Source organism: Lactuca saligna, chromosome 8 (genome assembly GCF_052625555.1).
Source record: "Lactuca saligna cultivar CGN05327 chromosome 8, ASM5262555v1, whole genome shotgun sequence".
In the NCBI taxonomy this organism is placed as follows: Eukaryota; Viridiplantae; Streptophyta; class Magnoliopsida; order Asterales; family Asteraceae; genus Lactuca; species Lactuca saligna.
This window is the reverse complement of record NC_136424.1, coordinates 13,502,574-13,515,447: the sequence shown is the minus strand read 5'-3', so window position 1 is coordinate 13,515,447 and position 12,874 is coordinate 13,502,574. Positions and strand designations below refer to the sequence as shown.

Genomic DNA, 12,874 nt, shown 5'->3' with positions numbered 1-12,874 from the left:
TAATAATTCGGTTTTGTCGAAAACCAATCCAAAAATCCAAATATCCGAACAAAATAGTCCAATCCAAATGGTCCAATTGGACAATTTGGTTTTATCCAAATACTGAACAACCCTAGATCCTGCTAATTTTTTACGATGATAAGTGACACTTTTACGTATTTCGACTACTTTATGGTGAAACTAATAAAATTAAAAAAATTAATAGTATACATTCAAAATAAAATAATAATCCAATAAGATAATATTTATATTAAAAAAGTAATAAATTAAAAGTAATATTTCAATAAATTAATAATTCGAAAAAACAAATTACAAAAATTAATAATCCAATAATGTATTATTTATTATGATGTCAATATTATATATTAAAAATAATATTTGTTGATATATAATAATTTAATAAAAAAGAATTGCTCTAACAAAAAGAAATTATAAAAAGAATCAACTAAAAGAAATTAATAATCCAATAAAATAATGTTTTGTAATATGTAATAATCCCATAGTATAATATTTATTATGATATAAATATTATATATTAAAAACTATATATACTGATATATAATAATTCAATAAAAAAGAATTACTTTGATAGAAAAATTAAAAAAAAAAATAATTAACTAAAATAAATTAATTATCCAATAAAACTACATTTAATATATGAAGAAAATAATAAATTAAAAGTAATAATACAATAAAAAAATAATTAAAATTTACAAAAATTAACTAAAAAAAAATTAATAATCCAATAATATAATATTTATTATGATGTAAATATTATATATTAAAAACTATATGTATTGATATATAATATTTAATAAAAAAAAATTATTCCAATAATTTTTTTTTAAATCAACTAAAATAAATTAATAATGCAATAAAAAAATATTTAATAATATATAATATTATATATTAAAAAAAATATCTACTAATATATAATACTTTATTAAAATAAAAAAAATATATGCAAAAATGGTCCTTATAGCATAGTAAAAGACAAAACTGTGAAAATGATCCCTGAGGGTAAAATTGTCATTTTAAGGATCTTAACGGATGAGGGATCAAAACCACAACAAAACTTGTTGAAAAGGACAAAACCTGTAACTTTTCAAACGTTTTGACCGTAATCACATAAAATGAGAAACCACAGGGACCATTTTTGCAGTTTTATCTATATATATATATATATATATATATATATATATATATATATATATATATATATATATATATATATATATATATATATATATATATAATCGTTAACAAACAACCATTTAAGGTTTAACATTGCCTACCCTACTCACTACGAATCATAACATTTCGGATACTATTTTAAAACGTAGTCTTTGGCTATAATCCTTATTTTCTGTTTTACCGTGTTTTCCTTTCTAGTTTGTACTTTCTAACTTTATTTATTTATTGATATTCAGCTTTTCAAAAAAATAAAAAATAAATAACACATTAACCTTTTTAGTAACAAGCAAAAATAAATATTTCAAATTCTTATCTACAAACAACATTAACCTTTTTTAAAGATTGATAGTTGTCTGTGAAAAAAAAGTTTCTCTCTCTATCCACTTTAGTTTTTGGCAAAAGAGTAAAAAAGGTTTCTCTCTCTAACCACTTGTCTCTCCCCAATTAACATTTAACACCTCCATCACCCACACTCACTCCAACGATCTCTCCAGTTGATGATTCGTGGATCTCAATCATCCCCAATTTGTATTTATTAAACCGATATTTCTTTATTGTCTCCATGAATATCGACTATTACATCTCATTCATCAACTTGTTTTATTTTAATTCAATCATGTAGTTGAAAATCTTGAGGTAAACGAAGCTTCATCACTGTGTGTTTCGAATCTAATCATGGAAGATCGGAGTTACAACTTCCACAGGATTCACGGCATGTCGGACGTCGTTTTCGAATGCGTGATTCCTTACATACACGACTCCCGTGATCGGCAATCAGTCTCCTTGGTGTGCCGGAGATGGTACGAGTTAGATGCGCAGACTCGGAAGCACGTTACAATAGCGTTGTGTTACTCGTCAACGCCGGAGCAGCTATGGCGGAGGTTCCCGTATCTGGAATCGTTGAAGTTAAAAGGGAAACCACGCGCCGCCATGTATAACTTGATCCCGGAGGATTGGGGCGGGTTTGTGACGCCATGGGTTGAGGAATTTGCGAGATCTTTCAGATGCTTAAAGGCTGTGCACTTTAGACGGATGATTGTGACAGACGACGATCTTGAGGTACTCGCAAGAGCTCGTGGCCATGTTCTTCAGGTTCTTAAGCTTGATAAGTGCTCTGGCTTTTCCACCGATGGACTGTTGCATATTTCACGTTCTTGCAGGTATCTTATCTTTCAAACTTTTGCTCTTGTGCATAATAATTTCAGTTTCAATCTTATCATGCGATTTCATCTTCTTTTTTCTCCCCCAATCTGCTTAATCTGATCATTATCTTTTCAAATACTAAATGTTTTTTATTATGTATATGTGGATCATTTGCACAAGCCCATGTCATGATTATTGTGTAGTATCTGTCTTCTGATATATTGTTTTTTAACAATTTCATTTGGATTATTCGAAACTTTCTTTGTGTAGCAGTTGTTACTTGTTATTGCATTTAATGTCAACATCGAGTTGGTTGAAGTTTTGAATACTTGCTATTTAATTATGATGCTTGTAATTAGAAAACTTTCTCTTAAAAGACAAAATATCGATGTGTTATATATATAATACTTCTGTCATCCATCAAAACCACAGCATTCGACAAAACATATATATAGAGTAAGCTTAAGAGAGTTTCAGACTAATTGTCAAATGTCTAAAATACCCCTGAAATTATTGCAGGAACTTGAAAACCTTGTTTCTTGAAGAGAGCCAAGTAACAGAAAAAGATGGAGAGTGGCTACATGAGCTTGCTTTGAACAACACAATGCTTGAGACATTAAACTTTTACATGACAGATCTTTCACAAGTAAACTTTAAAGATCTTGAACTCATAGCTACAAAATGCAAGTCTCTGGTTTCAGTCAAAATTGGGGATTGTGAGATCTTGGATCTTGTTGGCTTCTTTCGGGCAGCTGTTTCACTACAAGAGTTTGGTGGGGGTTGCTTTAATGATCAAGCAGGAGGGTATGGTGACGTGGCATACCCTCCAAGATTATGTCGTTTGGGTCTAAATTACATGAGTAGTTCTGAAATGCCAATTGTGTTTCCCTTTGCATCAAGGCTCAAGAAACTTGATCTCCTTTATGCTCTTCTTGACACAGAGGATCATTGTCTCTTGCTCCAACGTTGTCCCAATCTTGAAGTTCTTGAGGTAATTAAAAACTAAAATCCTTTTCGTTTTCGTGTTTGTTTTTTATTTTTCTTGAAAAGACCCAACTTGAGAGTCACGACAAAGATGGTAACTTTTTCAAGATAATTAATAAAGTTGTGACTACTTTGTCATGTATTTAGAAAACCCTTCAACAAAAACACAAAATAAAGTGATCTTGTGGACTAAAATCGATAGCATAACTTTCTTGGTGTTGAGTTGTCCATGAATTGGGACGTTTTCTTTTGAAAGGACCCAACATTAAAAGTTGCATACAGATGGTAACTTTTCAAGCAAATTAGTAAAATTGACTATTTATTTTGTCGTGTATGTAAAATACACTTCTTAAGTAACAAAAGCACAAAATAAAAGCAATCTTGTGGACCAAAATTGATGCTTGGTGTTTTAAATTTTAATATAATCTAGAAGAGAAATTGAATATCTTTTTCTTTATTCCATTTTCCTACTCTATTAATATATTTTTAATCTCTTTCTTTTAATTTTGACATTTATAACAGTAAAAAAATAGATTTTTTAATTTTAACATTGATCATAGAAACAAAAAAATAGAAGTCATTCTAGAATATTCTAAAAACGTCACGTATCAAAGATCAATAACTTCGGTTTCTTGGTAATGATGCAATTGAAAAAAAAAAAAAAAAAAAAAAAAGGGTCTTTTCGTCTTTGTTTTTGTCGTTAAAAACTGTAAATTTTTCAAGAAAATCAATAAAATCTTCTATTTTGCCATTTATTTAAACATACCTTCAACAAAAGCACAATAAAAAGCAATAAATTCAATAACATTAGTTTTCTACTTTTCTTTTGTTCTTGGTTTTGTGACTTATCCCGAAAAGATCTACCTTTCCATGAAAATTTGTAAAATTTGACTATTTTGTTATGTATTTAAAATTAAAATACCCTTCTCAATAAAAACACAAAATAACGCAATCTCGTGGAGTAAAATCAATAACATAAAGAGTAAAATGTTGTATTTTCTCTTGAGATGTATTTATTTAACTTGTGTTTTATGTTGATAAACAGACAAGAACAGTGATTGGAGACAGGGGACTTGAAGTTCTCGCAAATTCATGCAAAAAAATAAAACGATTAAGAGTGGAACGAGGAGCAGATGAACAAGAAATGGAATACGAAGAAGGCGTCGTATCTCAAAGAGGCTTAACAGCTATAGCCAAAGGCTGTCTACTCCTCGAATACATCGCCGTTTACGTCTCCGACATCACAAACGCCGCCCTCGAATCCATGGGCCTCCACTTAACAAACCTCTCCGACTTCCGTCTCGTCTTGCTCGACGGAGAAGACGTAATTACCGATTTACCCCTCGACAAGGGTGTTCGATCTCTACTTAGCGGCTGCCGTAAACTCAAACGATTCGCTCTGTATCTCAGGCCGGGAGGGTTGACCGATGAGGGTTTGACTTACATCGGTCAATACAGTCAACATGTTCGATGGATGTTGTTAGGGTATGTTGGTGAATCTGATAAAGGGCTTTTAGGGTTTTCGAAAGGGTGCCCTAGTTTACAGAAGCTTGAAGTGCGAGGGTGTTGTTTTAGTGAACATGCACTTGCGAATGCTGTTTTGGAGTTGAAATCGCTTAGGTATCTTTGGGTTCAAGGGTATAGAGGGTCGCAGAATGGGTGTGATTTTTTGGCTATGGCGAGACCTTTTTGGAATATTGAGATAATTCCTTCTAGAAGGGTGAATTGTGGGGAAGATAAAGTGGTGGATCATCCTGCTCATGTTCTTGCGTATTATTCTTTTGCTGGATCAAGAACAGATTGCCCTCCTTCTGTTATTCCATTTAGAGAGATATATAAAAGGAAGATTAATGGAAGAAGATGATGTGTATTTGATATATTCGTTTTGTTTTTATGTTGTGTGAGAAGTTGATGAGAGAGAATGAGCATGGTATTATGAAATTATGGGTTGGTAATTTGGTATTGAATATGTGCTTATAAGGAGTGTAAAGTTATTAGGCGTTGTAAATAAATAGTGTAAAGAATAACACGATGTGTAAATCCTTTCTGGCCATATCTTGTTCTTTGCCATGAATATGAATATATGATCCCAAATTAGTTAATTATTGCTTTTGAAGATGGACGCCGAAAAAATAGTAGTGTTAGAATTTTCAAAGAGATGGTTACATTTATATGTTGTGTGAGAAGTTGATGAGAGAGAATGGTTATATTTATATGTTGTGTGAGAAGTTGATGAGAGAGAATGAGGATGGTATTATGAAATTATGGTTTGTTATGAACTTATGATTTTGATCATTTTGTATTTGAATATGTGCATATAAGGATATTTATTGTTTCTTTTGAAGATGGAAGCTAAAAAAAAAAAAAAAAAAAAAAAAAAAAAAAAAAGCAGTGTGAGAATTCAAAAATTAGTTAATTCTCTTTTGTATTCTAAAGATAACAACAAGGCGCCTGTAGCTCAGTGGATAGAGCGTCTGTTTCCTAAGCAGAAAGTCGTAGGTTCGACCCCTACCTGGCGCGTTTTTTCAATTTTGCTATTTTATTTGTCTCCAGAAATTTTGTATTTAACCCCTTATACAATTATATAAATTACATGCGGTTTCTTCAAATCAACAACAAACACCTAGAAAGCAATTCTCACACACCAAAACAAGTTTCGAAAACATGGAATCAACCACTAAGATCACAAAATTATGAGTTCCATCTTTATTCTTCTCCTTTCACGTGCCAAATTGTTTGTATCAAGACCTCACACTCTACACTTGAATAAATTTTGTATTCATAATCACATGAATTGTCACAGTTTCTCAAGGGAATACAATTTCCTAACATGTGGGAAGATCCTTTGGTGGCGGGATAATCGACTCATTTGGCCCATTACCATTATCCACCAAAAACGCCATCTTAAGACCCCATGTCGTGTGCACCTCGAGATGACAATGCAAAAACCACACACCTACAACGAAGGGTAAAACCATAATTTACTTCTACCATATACCACAATTAATATTAAAAATTAGGGAAAAATGACTTAAAACTCCAACGAAGTTTCCAAATCATTCAAAAAAACTCAATCATGTTTTGTCTGTTTAAAAAAACTAAACGAACTTAACCTTCTGTCTAAAAAGTCCAACAAAGTTCTAAACCGTTCAACAAAATCCCAATTTGTTTTGTTTAAGTTCGTTGGAGTTTTTTTGAACAGACAAAACATAATTTGAGTTTTTTAAACGTTTTGGAAACTTCGTTGGTCTAACAAGTCATTTTCCCGATACGGTAATAAGCCAAGTCATCTAGTTCTTTTATTTGACTTTCAGGAAAGTGTACCCTAGTTAGTCTTTTTAGACAAAATGTTAAGTTCGTTGGGTTTTTTAAAAGACAACATTATGGGGGGTTTTTGAACGGTTTGGAAACTTCGTTGAGCTCGTAAGTCATTTTCCGTAAAAATTAAAACCTAGCTAAAATGTGTCTTAAAGTATCATGTTGAATTGTAAGTTTTTAAGTTTTGATATTTACCTGGATTATCAGCCTTAAATCTTATAACAATCCATCCGGCAGTAGGTACGGTGAGGGTGTTTCTCTCAACGGGATCGACTAAATTGAATTTCTTTGGATCATTCACTGGATCATAGTTCCCTAACCCCTTTGCCACCACGAAGAAGTTGAACCCATGAAGATGTATCGGATGGCTTTCGGGTGCTATAATCCCATTACCTTGAATCACAACTTGAACAGTAGAATTATACGCTAACCTATAAACTTTTGTACCATTAGTCGTTTGTATATTCGTGGGCCCACTGCCAGTATAGTTATAAGGTGTCACCGGATTTCCAGGAAAATCATCGGTGAAAACACCACTTGTGTTAAAGTAATGTGCTTGAAGGAGAGCTGTGTCCGGCATCACAAAGGTAACATTATTGATGCCCGCCACAACTCTGCTTCCATTAACACAAGTGGAACATGGGTCGACTCCAACACCAACAACAAAGAATAAAGAGTGGTCGATTTTCAGAGGGACAAGAGCAGGGTATTTTGGGGAATTCAAACTTCTAAGAGACTCAATGAAGGAGTTGGTGGCCGGAGTAGCATTTGTCGCCGGAAGGGTGGTGAGGGTAAGCGGTGTGTAGGGTTTGGTGGTTTTGTAGCGTAGGGTGGCTATAGCGGTTTGGTTGTCAACCGCCACAATGGTGTCCATGAAAGGGGAGATGGCCATCAAGTACTTGCCGGATTTTTGATCGGCGGTCAAAAGGACGTTTGTGGTTTGACCTGGAGCGGTGTATATGGTATCCGTTTTGAATGGCTTCACGTAACATGCGTCAACTTCAACAACTGTAAATTCATGCTTTGCGATCTTGAAAAACACATCTTCATTCAATGCAGCGTTGATTATACGTAACAAGTATGTCTTTCCAGCTTCAACATGCAACGTGAATCCAGAAGAACTACAACCAGGAGTTGGCCCCGGATAGCCGTTGATGGTGTGTGCATCCGATACATTAGGCGGCATACCCGTTTGAACCCACTGGTTCATAACATCATCGGCATCGGATTTCCACCATTCTCCTACCAAAAACCAATACAAATTAACCATCGTTTTTAGTTTTCAAAATCGCTCAAGATGTAGAATTAGGTTCAGTTCTTACCTAGCACGATGATTTTTTCATGATCGGGCTTAGGGAAAGGGTAAGGAACGCCGTGTTTAGGTAAAATGACGATAGCACCGTGTACGGTGGCTCTTAGCCATGTGATATGTGCATGCCAAAGAAGCGTACCCCTTTGTCCGGTGACATTAAACTTGTAGAGATAGCTTTGGTTTGTTTGTATCGGACACTGTGTTATATACGCCGGCCCATCGGACCACCCTGTTCGTAGTTGCCGGACTCCATGCCAATGTATAGTGATGTTGTGTGGCACCTTGTTCACAACTCGAACGATCACTCTGTCGTCTTCCCTAGCGTATAAAGTTGGCCCTGGAAACTTTCCATTTATAGTAACGATGGGTTTACTTTCACACAACCTAGTCATGTTCTTCATCACAACCTGCAATTTAGTATAAACAGGGACTTACTTGGTGCACCAATTAAGGATCTGGATATCAGAAACAGGAAACGGGCTTACATTGAACTTGTAATGCCAAACCTTAGACTCAATTGTGGTCGGAAACAAGACCATGGCTAGAACCACCAACACTGACTGAACCCAACTCGCCATTTTTTTTTTTCCTAACTCGAGCTTCAGCTCGATCTTTTTCTAGTTTCTTTGTAGAGTCGATCGTAGGAGGCTTTATACAGGATGTCAATGAAATTAAGTGATGTAATGTCGTTTTACGATGTTAGGTGAGCAAAAAGTACAGATGGAGGACGTCATTTGATCAAGATTATATAAGCACCATTTGGAATTTTATTTTTGCATTTTCATTTGCCCAAGAGACGACAGATGTTGAAATAAAACTATTATTAAAACATACTTCCCACCTTAATTGGATCAAAATTCTTAGTCCATGCATCTCATAATTCTAGTTTATTGTTTAATTTGGGTATGCCGCGACAGCGACCTGTGGTGGGTGGGCGATAGGTGATCATGGCGGTGGTGGTGTTTGGATGTTAGTGTCGAGCTTCGAGATGAGAGATGGCTTTCAATTACAGCAGAAATCCAGAAGGGTAAGTGGCCACGGATGCTGGAATTATGTTTGGATGTTATTGAATTGGTTGTTAATTTAGCTATAAGATGCGACATGATTTTCGTGATTAATATTGATGGGTATTCTTCATCTTGTTCGTTTGACGCCATAGATTTTGACCTTCTGGATCAAGATGATTGCTTCCAATAGAATAAACTTGTGTCGATTGTTATTAGGCATATAAATTAATGAAAAGGAAAGACAATGTCGATCAAATGGAACCGCTTTAATTACGTCATGCATCCAACTTTCCATTTGGTGTTAATGAAAAAATGAAATTGTTCATTCCTTTATATAATTTCGAAAAAACCATCTCCAGTCGTCTTCATACTGTTGCCGAGTTTTTTCGCAAATATAGGGGATGTTTTTGGCTCTACGCCCCTTTCAAATTCATTTGTAAACTTAATCACATTAAGGCCCCTATAAGTTTTACTTTTCACCTTTAATTTTTAAAAAATGTAAATATAATCTCCTTTTATTTACAATTATTATTTAGTACAACACAAAACCAGTATATAAATAAATATTATTTTTTATATATTTTTGTCATTCTTTTTCCTGTTTGACATAAAAGTCATCATTCTTTTACAAACTGACAATCTAATAAATTATTATATTTTGTTCTCACTTACTATATCTAACTAAATTTTGTTCTCACTACAATGTTGTTGAGTGACTCAAATCTTTGGCTCGACCCCTCACCCTGCTTGCACCACAAATTGCTAAGCCATTGATTGACTATTTTCAATATGAAAACTACTAATCAATTTTAAATACATTACGTAATTAACTACACATTCTTTGATACACATTTGTAAGCAACTTACCTAACTAGTCACGTAACTATTCTATTTTAATGATATAAGTAACTTTGTTAAAATTTATATATAAAATTATTAAACTATCATTTAATATTAAAAAAAATAATAAGAAACAAATATTAAAAAAATCATAAAAGTATGATTAAAGAAAAGATTTATAAAAAAATATGATTAAAAGATAAAATTTACAATAAAATCTTTTTAAAGAAAAAAACTTGGAACATCTTATTAAATATAATATTTGTGGATTATATGATTTTCTTATAACAAAAAAATTAAAAATAAAAATATTTTACAAATCGATATATATATATATATATATATATATATATATATATATATATATATATATATATATATATATATATATATATATATATAATTTTAAAGAAATAAGATGCAAAAAAAAAAAAAAAAAAAAAAAAAAACTTCACCCATATATAGAACTAGTGATCGATCGCTTTTAAGGTCGCAACTTTTTAGTGTATGTTATAAGGAAACAAAATGGTTTGGAATTCAAAAGATATTGTTTTAACATACGTTAAACATCTTGAAACTCAATTCTTTGTTGAGGATGCTTCTATAGCACCCACTATCTTGTTAATACATGATTTATACAACAATCCAAGATAATCTATGAGACTTTCTTCGGACGCCCCTTCAACCGGAATTATTTGGAAGGACCAATCAACCAAGGTTGAACCATCCCCATAATCTATTAGTTTGAGTGAATTTACGGATCCGTCCAAGCCCACATTGCTAGCCTCCATTCTATACACGTAGCTATGCAACAATGGGTCCATGGAAATTAGTCGTTCTTTGATCCAGGATCGATCACCGTCATCTTGAGGAAACATAAAGCCCGAAACTAACCGAACGTAGCCAGGGACACCCTCGACTCCTTGTAGGTGAGTGCATGTTTCGACCATAGGCATCCATTCAGGCAGCCGTTTAGTTTGCGACACTATGGGCCATACTTTTTCTATAGTTGCATCGACTATGCCTCCGACTGAGCCTCGCCATGGGTCTCCGAGCCTATTTTCCTGGCATATATGTCAGATAAGATCTTATATAGAATTGGTTAATTAGATGATTTAAATTCATTGATAATCATATTGTAGAACGAAAAGAAATACATACCATATGTGGTGAAGCTTGTTGAATTTTTAGATAATATTAACATTTCTTGGTGGATAAAGAGTTTGCATCTATCGGTATTCCTAGATTCTACCAAACAACCTAGAACTTAGTGTAAGCTTTCTTGGAATGTTTCTTGAAATATAAGAAAAGATGCCATTGGTTGATAATTTCAAGGATTAGTTACGATAATTCTTAGGCAATGTCAATTAATTTCAGATAATATTCATATATTTTCTTAAGGATAATCACAAAAATAACCGACTCAAGATGGCATAATATCTAAACTTAGTATGATGTTTAGAGATTTTCTAGAATGACAATGTTTTCCGAAATTCCACATTTCAGACTTGTGTTGTTAAGTTAATTTGGATAATACCTACTTCATTGTAAAGATCTTTGAACTATGAAACGAAAACACTTTGTTGTCAAACCTCCAAACATGTCATTTTTGTATCTTTCGACAGTTGTGACATAGATGATCACTACTACAAAATTGTCCCTTTACCTACAACAGATTATGTAGGTAAATTGTAGGTAAAACGGGTTACGTACAGATTGACTACGGAAACAACTCCATAGAAATTTCCGCCAATAATTTCCCTATGGATTGTTTACAGCTACTTTTATCTACGGATTACCTACGAACTGAAACCAATTTTACTACAAATTACCTGCATAATTATTATCTACAGATTACCTACAAAATATTCGCTATGAATTCCCTACAAAAATAGCACCTGTTGATTTCCTATGATTATTTACTACTGATCACCTACTACATTTCCAATGTAACAGGCTTTTCTGCAGCAAATCCGTCACTAAAATGTTTTAAAAAAACACTAATAATTGAAATATAATCCACGTTTTTATTCCTAGACATTAAAAGGAAATCTCCAGAAAAATTCTAAAACTTTAGGCCAATTTATGAAAAAGTCTCAAACTAAATTTTATTTAAAGAAAAGCACAGAATATCGGTTAAAACTTCGAAAAAAACTTTTTCGGCCGGTTTCGCAAATTTTTCTAGTATTCTGTCCTTTTCGTTAGTTTGCTCAAAATTTTGGACTTTTCCAAAAATTACGTAATAACCAAAATATTTGGATTTTTTTAAAAATTAACATGAAATTAATGGATATTATTATTAACAAGTCATTTATAAGCATAAATAATATTTTTATTATAAAAAAATGAAATACATTTGTTGCTAATTTATAGGAATAAATTGGTGGTTTAACTACTCTATTACTTCCTGACCACTCAAACTCTCTACATTCTTCCTATGCAATGTTGTGAATATGATGGTGAGATGAATTTAGTTAGCATTCCTCTAATGTTGGTGTTCCTCTTATGTTGTTTAACCTAACTACAAACCAATATTCATACATTACATGTTAACAAGCATCGGTTAACACACATCTATAAAATGTGAAAAGTGAACTATGAATGATAATTTATACCGAAACAAGTGAAGGGTTATTATTTATATAAATTGTCATTCAAAGTTTACTTTTTTTTACTCTCGCTAGATGTGTGTAATTTAATGGTTTTTACCGGGTAATGTTTGAAGGTTAGGTGATAGTTATGTTAAAGAACATAATGAAAGATCTATATGTTTGTGTAATGATGTTTTCTAATAACACATGATCATATAGCATCATGTCTGATAGAAACTAGAAACTTATTGATTGTGTATTAATAAATATTATCAACTCTTATATTGGTCACGCCTACAGAGTACTTCTCAGTATGACACCCACAACGATATATAGGAAGAATATAGAGACTTTGAAGTGGTCAACAAACAATAAAGAAGTACATAGTCGATCATTCTATTCCTAGAAATTAACAACAAATGTATCTCCATTGTTTATAATAAAAAAATCATGTTTATAAATGATTTGTTAATAATAATATCCAT

General features: G+C 32.6%; 2 protein-coding genes and 1 non-coding gene across 3 annotated transcripts; 2 read left to right on the top strand and 1 right to left on the bottom strand.

The window, feature by feature from the left end:
- The first annotated feature begins 1,584 nt into the window (after nucleotides 1-1,584).
- LOC145008587 (coronatine-insensitive protein 1-like) lies at nucleotides 1,585-5,423 on the top strand. The gene is made up of 3 exons (XM_078967174.1): nucleotides 1,585-2,354; nucleotides 2,857-3,328; nucleotides 4,367-5,423. Exons 1-3 carry the CDS (start codon nucleotides 1,870-1,872, stop codon nucleotides 5,183-5,185), a joined length of 1,776 nt encoding a protein of 591 aa, XP_078823300.1. The 5' UTR covers nucleotides 1,585-1,869; the 3' UTR covers nucleotides 5,186-5,423.
- A 314-nt stretch (nucleotides 5,424-5,737) lies between these two features.
- LOC145010718 (laccase-4-like) lies at nucleotides 5,738-8,653 on the bottom strand. The gene is made up of 4 exons (XM_078969231.1): nucleotides 8,437-8,653; nucleotides 7,962-8,358; nucleotides 6,835-7,881; nucleotides 5,738-6,277 (listed from the first exon to the last, which is right to left on the bottom strand). The coding sequence occupies exons 1-4, from the start codon at nucleotides 8,527-8,529 to the stop codon at nucleotides 6,147-6,149; spliced, it is 1,668 nt and encodes a 555-aa protein (XP_078825357.1). The 5' UTR covers nucleotides 8,530-8,653; the 3' UTR covers nucleotides 5,738-6,146.
- On the top strand, nucleotides 5,769-5,841 carry TRNAR-CCU (transfer RNA arginine (anticodon CCU)). The gene has a single exon. It is a non-coding gene; the product is annotated as a tRNA-Arg (tRNA).
- Nucleotides 8,654-12,874: the final 4,221 nt, after the last annotated feature.

Bases quoted from the DNA above. Each gene is read 5' to 3' on its own strand.
- LOC145008587 (XM_078967174.1), top strand. From the start codon at position 1,870: ATGGAAGATCGGAGTTACAACTTCCACAGGATTCACGGCATGTCGGAC. The intron at 2,355-2,856 runs GTATCTTATCTT...AAATTATTGCAG, and splicing joins CATATTTCACGTTCTTGCAG to GAACTTGAAAACCTTGTTTC. The intron at 3,329-4,366 runs GTAATTAAAAAC...GTTGATAAACAG, and splicing joins CCAATCTTGAAGTTCTTGAG to ACAAGAACAGTGATTGGAGA.
- LOC145010718 (XM_078969231.1), bottom strand. From the start codon at position 8,529: ATGGCGAGTTGGGTTCAGTCAGTGTTGGTGGTTCTAGCCATGGTCTTG. The intron at 8,359-8,436 runs GTAAGCCCGTTT...ACTAAATTGCAG, and splicing joins TTTGGCATTACAAGTTCAAT to GTTGTGATGAAGAACATGAC. The intron at 7,882-7,961 runs GTAAGAACTGAA...GGTTTTTGGTAG, and splicing joins TGAAAAAATCATCGTGCTAG to GAGAATGGTGGAAATCCGAT.